The sequence below is a fragment of the Patiria miniata genome, unplaced genomic scaffold, assembly GCF_015706575.1.
Source record: "Patiria miniata isolate m_02_andy unplaced genomic scaffold, ASM1570657v1 HiC_scaffold_20, whole genome shotgun sequence".
Taxonomy (NCBI): domain Eukaryota; kingdom Metazoa; phylum Echinodermata; class Asteroidea; order Valvatida; family Asterinidae; genus Patiria; species Patiria miniata.
This window is the reverse complement of record NW_024037059.1, coordinates 7,042,830-7,055,191: the sequence shown is the minus strand read 5'-3', so window position 1 is coordinate 7,055,191 and position 12,362 is coordinate 7,042,830. Positions and strand designations below refer to the sequence as shown.

Sequence of the window (12,362 nt, the reverse complement as noted above, 5' to 3'; positions counted from 1 at the left end):
AACCGAAATGATTAAAACTTATTGATCAAGAGACAGTTTGTTTTACACTATTTATTATTATTATTTTTTTTAATTCCTAAAATACAGAGCAGTGAGAGCACCCTGTCCAAAACGTCGATTTCTTTTCAGAACCATGCTTCTTCAAGAGATTTCTTTCCACATGGTGTTGCCCGCATTTTTTCTATGTTAGCTCATCCGCCATGTAAAGCTTCAACAAGTATGATACATGTATATTTCTAAAGGTAACCTTTCTAAAATAAATCAAGTCTTTGGACGTGTACATGCACTCAATCATTACATGTTAGTTGGAAGGGTTAGGGGTTGGGCGGCATATATAGACGGATTAAAAAAGAATAGAATTTATACTTCCAAAGTTGACATGGGGGGCCCCCATGGACATTATACGGCCCTGTGGGTGTGAACTGGATAAAGTTCAATGCACTTTTTCGTGGAATACAAATGATTGGGGACTGAAACAAGTCGAAGTTGATGACCACTTTTTTCTAGTCTGTTTCCGCCGGGTACTATAAGTGTAATATGTTTACGAGGCAAACGCCAGACTAGTGAGAAAGAAAGTTTAATTCCAGTTACATTGTGACTTCTTGTCACGTTTTCATTCAGGTCTATTCTCATGATGAATCATTCTTAACCGTGAAATTTCGGCATCTTTGAGTTTCAATTACATTTAGAGAGGAATATTTTGCACAATATCGCAACTGGTTGACGCAAATTCAATCTGTCAATGGTTTCCCGCAGCATTCGAAACCTACGCACCTTTTAATGTTGTTTTATGCCACAGCTGGACGGATACCAGTGAAAAATTCTTGGAGCACGTTGATGGCGCCAAATACTCGGGAGTGCTCTGTACCAAAAACTAGCAAATTTTGATCATTTTTTACCGTAAGTTTATGTCAAAATTATTCCATTCTTTTGTACTCTTCACGATTTCCAGTTACTCATTGTATGAACAACGTTATTACAATTTCATGAAATGCAATACAAGTATTTCAAAACGATCCTGAATATATAATTAGGAAAGAGAACTTCAGTCTGTTATTCTGTGCACTGAGTCTATGGAGGACCAGGCTCACCAGTCTTTGGTACGGTACCAACTGTACTGTAGGGTCTACTTAATTTACACGGTCACGAGATGACTGGCATTACTGCTTTTGCCGGTTTTGTTTGTTTCATATGATATTGTTTTAGTGGGCATATGCCTATGTCAAATGTGCATTTTGAAATGCATATCCGTTACTCAACGCTCCATGCATGGTTTGTAATTTTGTTCAATTCAAACTTCAATTCAAAGTCTTCATGTATTGTCAGACCCCCTAAGCTACGCGGTCCTTTTTCTACGCATTTACCCTCAAATTGTGTGTGACAACGCATGTGCGTATGCAAGCGTTACCTGCGCAGATATGGAGGGTCGAGGATACAAAGCTATGCAAACATGCAACTTTTCCTCTTGTCTTGGCTCTTGTCTTGGAAGTTGGAACCAGACGATCAACTGAATGCTTCTCGGACTTTATTTTCCCTTTAAAAAAATCCTCCAAAGCCACGGATCACGAAGAAAAACTATATCTACTTCAATGAAAAGTAGAATTTCATTGGTAGGCAACCTCAACGTCAACATGCTCATGAAATATATACAAATTGTTTAGAAGCTTGTGAATTGTTGTTGCCCTCTGGTATAACTTATAACCATAACTATGGTCATAATGTGATGGTAGACATGGTAGAGTCCTATATCAATAATGGCGCCATGACATAAATTTGCTAATTGACCAAAAATATAAAACGATTAGACTTTACCCCCCCCCCCCAAAAAAAAAACCAGCCACAAACTGCTAGACATGTTTACTAAGATCCAGAAGAGAAGTAATGAAATAAAAATCAGGTGATATTATTGCCCCTGCTATCTCTTGCAGATGTTCTCACGGTCAGGTGTGGTGGTTCACCCAGTTCCCAAGTCGTGAATGTCGTCGCTCCAGTCACCCACAACTGGCAACATGTTCAGCCCTAGTATGGCGGGAACCAGCTCCAGTCATGGGCACCAACCTGCGGAGGTATGAGGGCCTCGGTTTGAGGCATCCTATCAAATGTTGGCATTCAGTATGAGTGGTATCTGAAAGAGTGCACAGCACAGTATGAGGAAACAACATAATGGATGTGTATCGTTTCGGTTTTGCGGTAACACCATGTGGTAATAACTACTGCTTAGAAGATATTAGTTCTGAGAAGAACTTGTCCTGCTTATTATCAACTTGCTAAGTAGTTTTTTTGTTCTGTTTAGAACAGTCCTGCTGTAAGTTCTAAAAGAACTTGTCTTTGGTCTCAACGTTTCGACTAGCCTGCTCTAGTCATCGTCAGGAGACAGTCTCCTGACGATGACTAGAGCAGGCTAGTCGAAACGTTGAGACCAAAGACAAGTTCTTTTAGAACTTACAGCAGGACTGTTCTAAACAGAACAAAAAAACTACTTAGCAAGTTGATAATAAGCAGGACAAGTTCTTCTCAGAACTAATATCTTCTAAGCAGTAGTTATTACCACATGGTGTTACCGCAAAACCGAAACGATACCGATACCCCACCATGCAAAGCCTCAAATCTTATATAATGGATGTGTAAATGTTTCACTTATGATTACATTACAGTCAAATGGGCATACACTGTCTGCTTCCAATATATATATGGAATTTATCCTACCCGATTTGCGACATCAGTGTGCTGATTATGTCATGAGTTGTGTCAAAGGGAGTAATTATTCAAAGTCATCTAAGCCTGTGTAAACATTGGCAATCAAGGAAGTGCATTATTTCACATGCCAAAAGTTGGCTGTTCAAATCTACCATTTCCATATCTTGAAACCAGAAACTGCATATAATCTTTATTTCAATGAATTACCGCTAATGCCAAAAGATCTTTGCTGGGAACGTCATGAATTCTCCACTCTGCAGGAGTCAAGTTCATGAATTGGGCATCAATTTCATTAATGGTGGCTGAATGGCTGTGGCCTTACTTAAATCGATCTGTTTCACAACTTCATGGTGTATGTTGAAGAATTTGGGAGGAATAGGGTTTATTTCAATGGAAAAATCACATTATCTCTCTACCATCAAACGTTAATTTGAACAAGAACCGATCAACATGGTATCTGATCTGTTCCCTGAAGGTTTTCCGCAAGGATCTCATCAGTGCCATGAAGCTGCCAGATTCCTACCAGCTGCAGCCAGACGATTACATGGTCATCACAGACACCTGGAAACAGGAATGGGAGAAGGGTGTTCAGGTGCCAGTCAGCCCCAACAGCATCCCTATAGTCTCCTGCACAGCCACCAAGGAACAGGACCAAAGCAACTTTAAATTGTAAGCGAAAAATACTGGTCTTCTTTTGTCATCAGCACAGCCACTTTTAAACAGTGCTATACTACACTTTTTAAAATATTTAAATAGTCTGTTGGAATAGTCCTGTGTTGTTGGATGGCCGTTACATTAGGGGTGAGCAACCGCAAACTCCAGGGAATACAAAGAAAAATCTTTGTTAAAACCACCATCCAAAACACCCAGTTTCGTGTCTTTCATGTGATTCTCACCGTCATACCCTCATTCTGTTATTGTTAAATTTCCAAAAAAGCCAGTGGTCCAGGATTGTTTTGTTCCTCACCTGCTGTGACGTATACATTAAATTGTCAACACCGCTGCCACACTGGCATTGTTAGCATGTGTTTAATACCGCCTTTTCATTTGTATTTTGTAGGCCAAGAAGGTTGATATGTATGTCTGAAGGTACCAATGAGCAGGAAGATTATGCCACGGCGTTGAATAAGAAACTGGAATCAGTTTGCTTATATGACCTGGATGAGGTGGATGAGCAGTGGCTAGATATCATCAACCAGGAAAGACAAGAAACGAGTAAGTAAACATTTAAACTGATTTGTAAGAAACAAAATTGATTTCTTTTGGCAGTGTCTTTAGGATTCTTTTCATCAATGTAGTTGCTTCTTTGTGAAAAAAATGTGAAATATGTACATGTAGCTCAACATTCATACTCAACAGCCCATATTCAGCTTTAGGGAACGTCTCAACATTACAGTGCCCTGGCATGGGTGGCGTGGGCGTAAAGCGCTCGCCTTTCACCAAAGTGACCATGATTCGAATCCTGGCCTCGGATCACATAAGAGTAGAGTTGTGCATTGGTTCTCTCCTGTGCCACGAGGGATTTTCTCCGGACCCACCGGTTTTCCTCCCTCCGGAAAAATCAAACACTTTCGATCTCAGGCTGTGCTCCGTGTTCATATATGGGTCGATGTGGCCGGCAGCCATAGGCGCCTTTATGTGCCAGCGGCCGGACCACGTTGTAGCCGCGTCCTTCGCAATTCAGCATACCAGCTGCGAGTAAGGATGATTAGCCTCCCAAATTATTATTATTATTTGTTCAAGAATAAGGATTTTCTCTCCCTATTTTTTCGCATACCCCATAGGTGATCCTTCAATAGATGAGTTCACCATGGAGCACATTATTGAAGAATGTGAGATGCAGGTAATAATTTACTCACCTTGCCAATCACTTTGAAAAGCAAAGCATCCGTGAATATATGTAACATTCACATGAACTCCTTGGTTGTTATTGGCAGGAAATTTCCTGGATCCTCCAAAAATCAAACACTGCGCAGAAAACTAATGACAGTAGCTTTGTACTTCGACTTCCATGAGGCATCGGTGGTAGTGATAGTGGCTAGGCTGCAAAATCTCCCTCAACGACTTAAATTTTGGATCATGATGGATATAGTTGGTTAGGTTAAGACCATCATTGGAAAACTTTTCAAATGCATTTTACATATCTACTTATTATATTTTTGCATTTGAGTTGAAAAGTATCTGCAGGCAACAAATTTTATTTGCATCATTTTCAATTGTTTGTTGATGTTAACTAGTCATAGAGTCTTTTCATGTTTCGAAACCAAGTAATTGAAAAACTTTTTTTGGGACAAGTTTATCTAGTGTTCATGCTTTACTCTTTCAATTTTTTATCCGTAGTGCCATAAAAACATGGAGCATGCGATGCAGACAGAGGAAGGGCTTGGTATAGAATATGATGATGACGTCATCTGTGATGTCTGCAGAGCGGTATGTCAATGTATTAGATAGTCATTATAGGTAATTTGTGGAGATATGTGTTTTTCAAAAAATATAACTGTAAAAGGGAGTGTTTTGTGAACGTATCAAACGTATCAGATCAGAGTTGTTAAGTGTGGACTTCATTGCAACTGATCAGGTACTTTGTATTGTCATTACATGTGGTTCTGAAATGAACATTTCGTTTTCATGCCAGCTATAGAGAAAGCACCCTTATATTCAACATTAATTCATAAAACAGTGCTCATATTATCATTTTCATGCTGGAAATATAAGTAGTCAACACATGTTCTTTATATGAAATATATCCTTGTCTTGCTTAATTTGTAGCCTGACTGTGAGGAGGGAAATGAGATGGTTTTCTGTGATAAATGTGACATCTGTGTGCACCAGGTAGGCAACACTAATTACCCTATATCCTTGCCATTTACAACAACAAAAATGTGAATTAATGCAGGTCTCCTTACTCGGCAACAAAACCAAGGATTCCTCAAAAATTTCATTGGCAATATAGCAAAGAAGCCAGAGCAAACCTAAAGAGAGAAAAAATTGAGGATTTGGTCCGTTATTGGGGAGGGAAGAAACCAGAATAATTTTCAGAGGAAAAATATTGTAACCGGGTAGGGACTGAAAACCCTGTGAGGTCTGGATGGGATTCCAACAGTGCTCACAGAGATGAAAGTAAACAAAATACTGCCACATCAACCTGACTCCGAATGAGCAAGAGTTTCCTTAATCCTGTGATTAAATATCTCCCAAATCATTTTAATCATACTAGGCATGTTAATTCACTTGTGATATATATTTTTCTAATCATTTGTTTATGATGCGCAGATTCGATTTAGAAAAGTATAAACTAATCTCAAAAACAATAATAATTAAAAATGTTGGCTTAACCCATAAGACTCTGTATTGTCTGAAACCACACCAGCACTCTTTGGTTTTATAGATTCCCCAGGGAATAAATATAATGTTACACAATGTAGTGTAGATGCTAATGTGTTAAATATTTGTATTCTCCCACCAGGCATGCTATGGCATTGTGAAAGTTCCAGAAGGAAGCTGGATGTGTCGTACCTGTGCTCTGGGCATCCAACCTGTATGCCTTCTATGCGGGACGAAAGGTGGAGCAATGAAAAGCACCAGGTGAAAATATTAACATTCAGCCATTTCATTATCAGAAGCCGTCATTTCAATTTAAAGAAATAGTCCATCATTTGTAATTTGTGCATTTTGTTCGTTTGAAGCAACAAAAGTGTTCAAAATCTAATGAAGGATACAGAACAACTAACCTGATGAAGTTTCAGCTAAGCTTCAGCTGTATATTCCAGGGAAAAACAGCATTCTAGGATCTCAATTTCAAATCAAAAGTTACTGAATCATGTTTTGAATTGTTTTGAATTGCAGCTATACGCGACGTCGCGCACTGATCCGACGAATTATAGCAACCGCGTGCGCGTGTGTGTCGTGCCAATGCTTGCGCGCGCTTCGCCGAATAACAAAACGAACTACTAATTTTCCTACGGTGCGTCTTAAGACGCACCGTTGGAAAGGCCTTCTTTCGTAGATTACTTCAAAATGACAGCTTCCCAGAAAGAATAATTTCAGGGAGTTTAGGGTTCAGGGAGTTTAGTTCCCTTACTATCTTTCAACCAAGTTTGTTTTTCAACAATAATTACGCCAGTTACTTTTCGGATGGCTGCAAATGATGGACTATAGCTTTAAGTTTTGTGACCTCAAAATTTGTGAGCCAGCAAAAAAAATATGAAGGGTTGGGAGAAAGATAGCTAAAATCAGAATGATGTAGCCTATTTGAACCAACTGGATCTTACTAGGGGTGCTTTTTGCAGTTTATTTAGCAGAATTGAACAGCATTGCTAAATACACATTTATTACATATGCTGCCTGGTGGGACACTGACATTGTCTCGAAGTCTTCATTTTTGCATCATATTTAGTGAAACGAAAGACACTTTATTACCATCTCTCTTTTATTTTGACAAAGGAGTGGCACAAAGTGGGCCCATGTTAGTTGTGCCCTATGGATCCCTGAGGTCAGCATTGGATGTGTGGAAAGAATGGAACCCATCACCAAGATATCTCAAATACCGGTAAAAGTCTATGAGTAACATTTTCAGAAGCATGATTGTTGCACAGATTTGTAGAAGCATGTAATGTTGCTATATGAGAGAAGACAATTTCATTATTCAATTCTTTTCAAACTTTTTCGATAAACAAAGAAAATAACAGCAGGATTTAAACCTGCAAGTGAATTTCATAAGTCAAAAGGTTCAAAGTTAGAGGATCAGAGGTTCTGATCCCACTTCAGTCCATATCTTTGACAAACCACATATTGATCCCTTGTATATTATCAGCTTGTGTTGTATTACATGCCTTGGTTTTTCATCTACAGGTGAGCCGCTGGGCATTGATATGTAATCTATGCAGGGTAAGGACCGGCGCTTGTATACAGTGCTCGGTAAGTAGCCAGTTGGTTTGCTCCTCACGTTTTTTTGCTTTTCTGGACAGTTTGGCTTTTAGATGTTGAATCAGCATGTCAGATTTACTCAGAGGAACATGCTTGGCAAGCTTGATGCCCAATCAGTTGAAATGTGTCTTACAGGCTGTGCACATTCACATGTGCAATGCGTTGCATGCATGGGATGTGACCTCTGCTGCCTTTTTTGTGCACGGACCACACTATGCCACCTACCTTTTCTGCACAGAGCTTGCACCAAAATCCATGAGTGAATTTCCAGCATGTCTGATTTAAGACATCTGAAATGTAATATCCATCATTTGCCTCTCATCTCCATTGTAGATTGAGACCATTATTAATAAACCTTTAATTTTCCAACATGATACATTTTTATTGTCCTTAAAAGTTGTCTTTACCATTGCTCATTTACATTTTTAAGAGAACGGCATTTTAATTTTTTTTTTATCCCTAAGGTTAAAACGTGCAAGGTAGCATATCATGTGACCTGCGGTTTTGAACATAATTTGGAAATGAAGACATTCCTGGATGATGAAGTGGAAGTCAGATTCAAAGTAAGTCATTGTTATCCCTTTTCTCTGTAACAAAAAAAAATGGAAATGAAAACTCAGTTTCATGATAAAGAATTAGATTATGATATATTTTACAAATAAATATGGAAATGATGCCATGCACCCTTTTTCTGTACTAAAGTTGACACAATAGGTCAATTTTAAAATTGTGAGTTTTTAAGTTGCACTTTAAGTGAATGAACCACCCCATGCCATATTTATTAAAGTAAATCAGTTAATCCTATTCGTCACTGTAGCACCCGCAACCACCCTGCCTGTTACTCCCTGTAGCACCCAAAAGCGCATGAGCACTCTATGGTTTTATTGATTCTTCAGTAAATAAACACAATGTAATAAAATGTAGTACAGTTGCTAATGGGTTAAACTGAAAAGTCTACTGTTGCATTCTCATGGAATGTTTTGTTCCTTTTCCCCCATATTTTTCATGGAATCTTTCCTCCCTCTTCAGTCCTTTTGCTTGAAGCACAGCAAGAAACGGAATGCGGATTCAGATACAGATGGCTCTCCCCAAAAGACCTCATCCACGGCAGGTACACCCAAGAAGGAGAAGTCTCTTGAGGAAAAGGACAACGAGAGAGCCATAAGGTGAGTTATCAAAATATAACTAATTGAATTTTTTCCTGAAGACGAGAAGGGTAATAGTGGCACTTTAGTTCAGAAAGTTTTAGAAATCGCAGTGGGAGAGTTGGGAAAAAATATTTTGAGAAACTGTATCAATATTAGTCTCAAAGGTGAAACTGAATTTGCTTGTCGACTTGTTTGCTAATCTAAATTTGATTCTGGTAAGCTGACTTGTTCAAATGGTTGAATCTGAAGTCAAAGCTGGAAGTTTGGAAAGCCCTGTTGAATCACACATATTTCGTTCATATGATTAAAATTTGAATGCACTAATGCAATATGAAATATGAATTCCTATAAACAATTCCAGTTTAACCCACAGCTGGATTACGAATCTCTTTGAGTTGTGCTAGTTTCTGCACCTGGAGTGCTATTGATCAAAATCTAATACATGAATGCATAATGCAATACATTTTTCTTGTATGTTATGCCACAGGATACAAAACATAACTGAGGACTTCTACAAGTATGCTAAAGCGAAGGAAGTTGCCAGCAATCTGAATATGAAGGATGACATTGAAGTGGTTGACCTTGTGTTTGAGTACTGGAAATTAAAACGAAAGGTATGTATCTAAAAGCAAAGTATGCTGAATATTGGAGTACTAGGCTGATGAATGGCAAATTATGGCTTACTAATGAAAGGAAATGTAGACAATTTCAAGGCATTCAATATTTGGGTTATGTGTTGGAAATCATGTCTTTTTTAATGTAAAGGTTTTGGTCTTACTTCCTTTCAGTCTGGCTTCAACAAGCCTCTAGTCATCCTTCAGAAAGAGGAATTGCCGAGTGACAATGAAGAGTACAATCTTCACGCTAGGATGAGGATGTTTGTACATCTCCGCCAGGACCTAGAAAGAGTAAGATCAGCTGACGTCCCCTTGACTCCTTCCCACTCCCCTCTCACCTACATGTTATGTCTGTCTAATAAGTCAACAACATTGGCTGAAGAGATTGAGACCTTGCATTTATTAAACTTGAGAGATGCACGATATCAAAAAGGAGGGTAACAATTGTCATGAGGTCCTTAAAGCAAATACCTGCTCTGTTACTTGTCTAATCAATGGAACTGTGAATGGCAAGTAACTTATGTCAAAACTCCTTCCCATTATCAAACAAGTGCTTACCTCCAAATGACCCTTGGCCAATTACCAAGACCCCTCAAATGTTTCAATTAAATTTTGTGGAGACTTTTCTAAATTCTCTAAAGGTGGTAAAAGTTGTTGACTAAATATCTTCATATTTCAGGTACGTAATCTCTGCTACATGGTCCAGAAGCGAGAGAAGCTGAGTAGGCAAATGGCCACGCTCAGGGAGGACATTTTTAGGAAGCAACAGCAAATCTTCTGTGGAGACGTGTCTCACTTCTCGCAAGAGGATCTAGAATTTGCTGAGCAAGCTGCTGCCCTGAGCTCTTTGGTCCCTGACAAGGCAGAGTCCACATTTGACCTGTTCTCAGAAGTGAGCGTCGACGAAGAGAAAGTGAGCGAGGAGGTGAAGTTAGTGGAAGACGTAGTCATAAGTGATACTGTGCCATCGCGGACAAAAACGGAGAGTGATGATTATTCATCGTCATCAGAAACGGAGAGTTACAGTGATTCAAGGAGTAGCTCCAGGGCTGAGCTATCAAAGACATATGAACCAGAACGGAAGCCTGTTAATTTGATTTCCAGCTTGGAATCACAAACGCTTGAGGATGATAACCAGAGTGGTGTGGTGATGGACACTAAAGATCAAAGGTTACATCAGGGGCAAGAATCCAAGAGTGGTCAGGCACCTGCTGATCCACCTCACTCTGTCAAAGGGAGTATAAACAGGCAGAATAGACAGCTGAAACGGACTGCATCTGATGTTGTTTACACAGATAGTATACAAACCAAACGTAAATCTAGGAACGGTAGATACAGCCGTAACTCAGAAACAAAATCTAACATTACATCCTACTTCAAGTCGACCAGATCAGACTCCTCTCAACCAGACCTCAATCAATCTCATGAGAAAACAGGCAGCAGTCAGACACGAGAGAAACCTGCTAGACAAGCCACCAGGTATCCTCGCCAGTCACTCTCCCCAAGACAGTTGCAGATGAAGGAAGAGGCTGCGCGTCTTCAAGAGCAGATGTTTGCCTCCAGCCCGACCTCTAGGGCCATCCTGAGTGGGTACCGCATCCCTAAAAAGAAGTCCATTCCCTCCAGTGAGTCCTCACCCCCCGCCATGGAGGCAGACACTGCTCCTCTAACATCATTGCAGCAGCTACAGAGGGGAGACCACAGCCTTGCACTCATCCCAGAAACGAGGAGTGCTCGACGGAGAATTGAAGACGAACTTGACAAAGAGAGTAATAGTAGCGACAGGCAATTTGAAAATATTGATGCAGAGGTTAGTATCTGCCTGAAAAGCAAGGAGTCTCCATCTCCTCCAAGCCCGTGTGATTCAGAAGATGATATCATCATCGTTGACGATGACCATCAAGAGCAACTAACCAAGCAGCTTTTATCTCAGAGTCTAAGCAGCGCAAGTGCAAAACTCACAAGAAGTCAAAGTGCAGATAGCCCTGATGTTAATAGTAGAGTCAATGAGAACAAACCTGTCGCCACTCGAATATACGATGCTGCATATCGGTTACTCAATAGCGCTATTCCTCTGTAGTTCTATTTTTATAGCTTTTTTTCTCTTTTTTTTTCTGTCGCCTTGTTCTGATAATGCCAATTATGCCATACTGTATTTGTATGGTGAAGGAGGTTTTCAGGGTAAATGCCCATAGTCTCAAATTCATAGATAATCTAGTCTGAAATCCTTCAAAGTGAAAATGTTGATCCTAATGTTGCACTTGTTCAAAAATCTGGTGATAAATTTGATTATTAGTAGAGAGGACTCAGTAAATTCCATTTGCCCATGCTACTGTGCATTACAGCATTATGCTCATTACCAAGAGAGATCTCTTAATAGAGATTAGATCTAATATTTGTGTCAAGTTTTCCTTCAGCAAATCAGTATTACTCGAACGTGTTGGGTGGCTCAATATTTAAATCCCTATTATTGTAACTGTTGGTCCCACTGTCTGGTAAAACTGAACACACTTCCTAAATTTCTAGTAGTGTCTTTTTACCCTTTACTGACAAAGCACCCTATTGGTTGAAAAAGCATTTATTGTGTTTGTATGAACACACATTAGAGTGGTGTCGCCCCAATGGCTTCTATTGTGGTTTTTAGAGTACATGTATAAAGATTTACTACAGAAGTACCCCTCAGTATTGACCAAGAGTGTTATAAAGGGAATATACAACATTTGCTTTTGCTGTAATTTTCAGAAATAATGGATGTTGGGTTTTAGTATTTTAAAGCAAATATTGTTACATTGACTTGTTAGAAGTTTTGTGTTTGTAGTTGCTGGAAAAACCAAGAAAAATAATCATGTTACTGTAGTCTGGTTCCCTGACCCCACTTAAGAATTAAGATGAAACATCAATTTATAGACGTCGGGGAATTGTAAGGTCAGGGAACCAGTCTAGCTGACTTGTATCCGTTCATAAGTGTGTAATC

General features: G+C 39.4%; 1 protein-coding gene across 1 annotated transcript; it reads left to right on the top strand.

Annotated features, from left to right (window-relative positions):
• Positions 1–515: 515 nt before the first annotated feature.
• LOC119728703 (protein Jade-3-like) lies at positions 516–12,215 on the top strand. Its single transcript, XM_038201035.1, has 15 exons — positions 516–900; positions 1,929–2,066; positions 3,173–3,366; positions 3,758–3,912; positions 4,482–4,540; positions 5,038–5,127; positions 5,467–5,529; positions 6,164–6,282; positions 7,141–7,246; positions 7,549–7,614; positions 8,088–8,186; positions 8,653–8,789; positions 9,259–9,385; positions 9,560–9,679; positions 10,068–12,215. The coding sequence occupies exons 2-15, from the start codon at positions 1,977–1,979 to the stop codon at positions 11,466–11,468; spliced, it is 2,826 nt and encodes a 941-aa protein (XP_038056963.1). The 5' UTR covers positions 516–900; positions 1,929–1,976; the 3' UTR covers positions 11,469–12,215.
• The last annotated feature ends 147 nt before the right edge of the window (positions 12,216–12,362 follow it).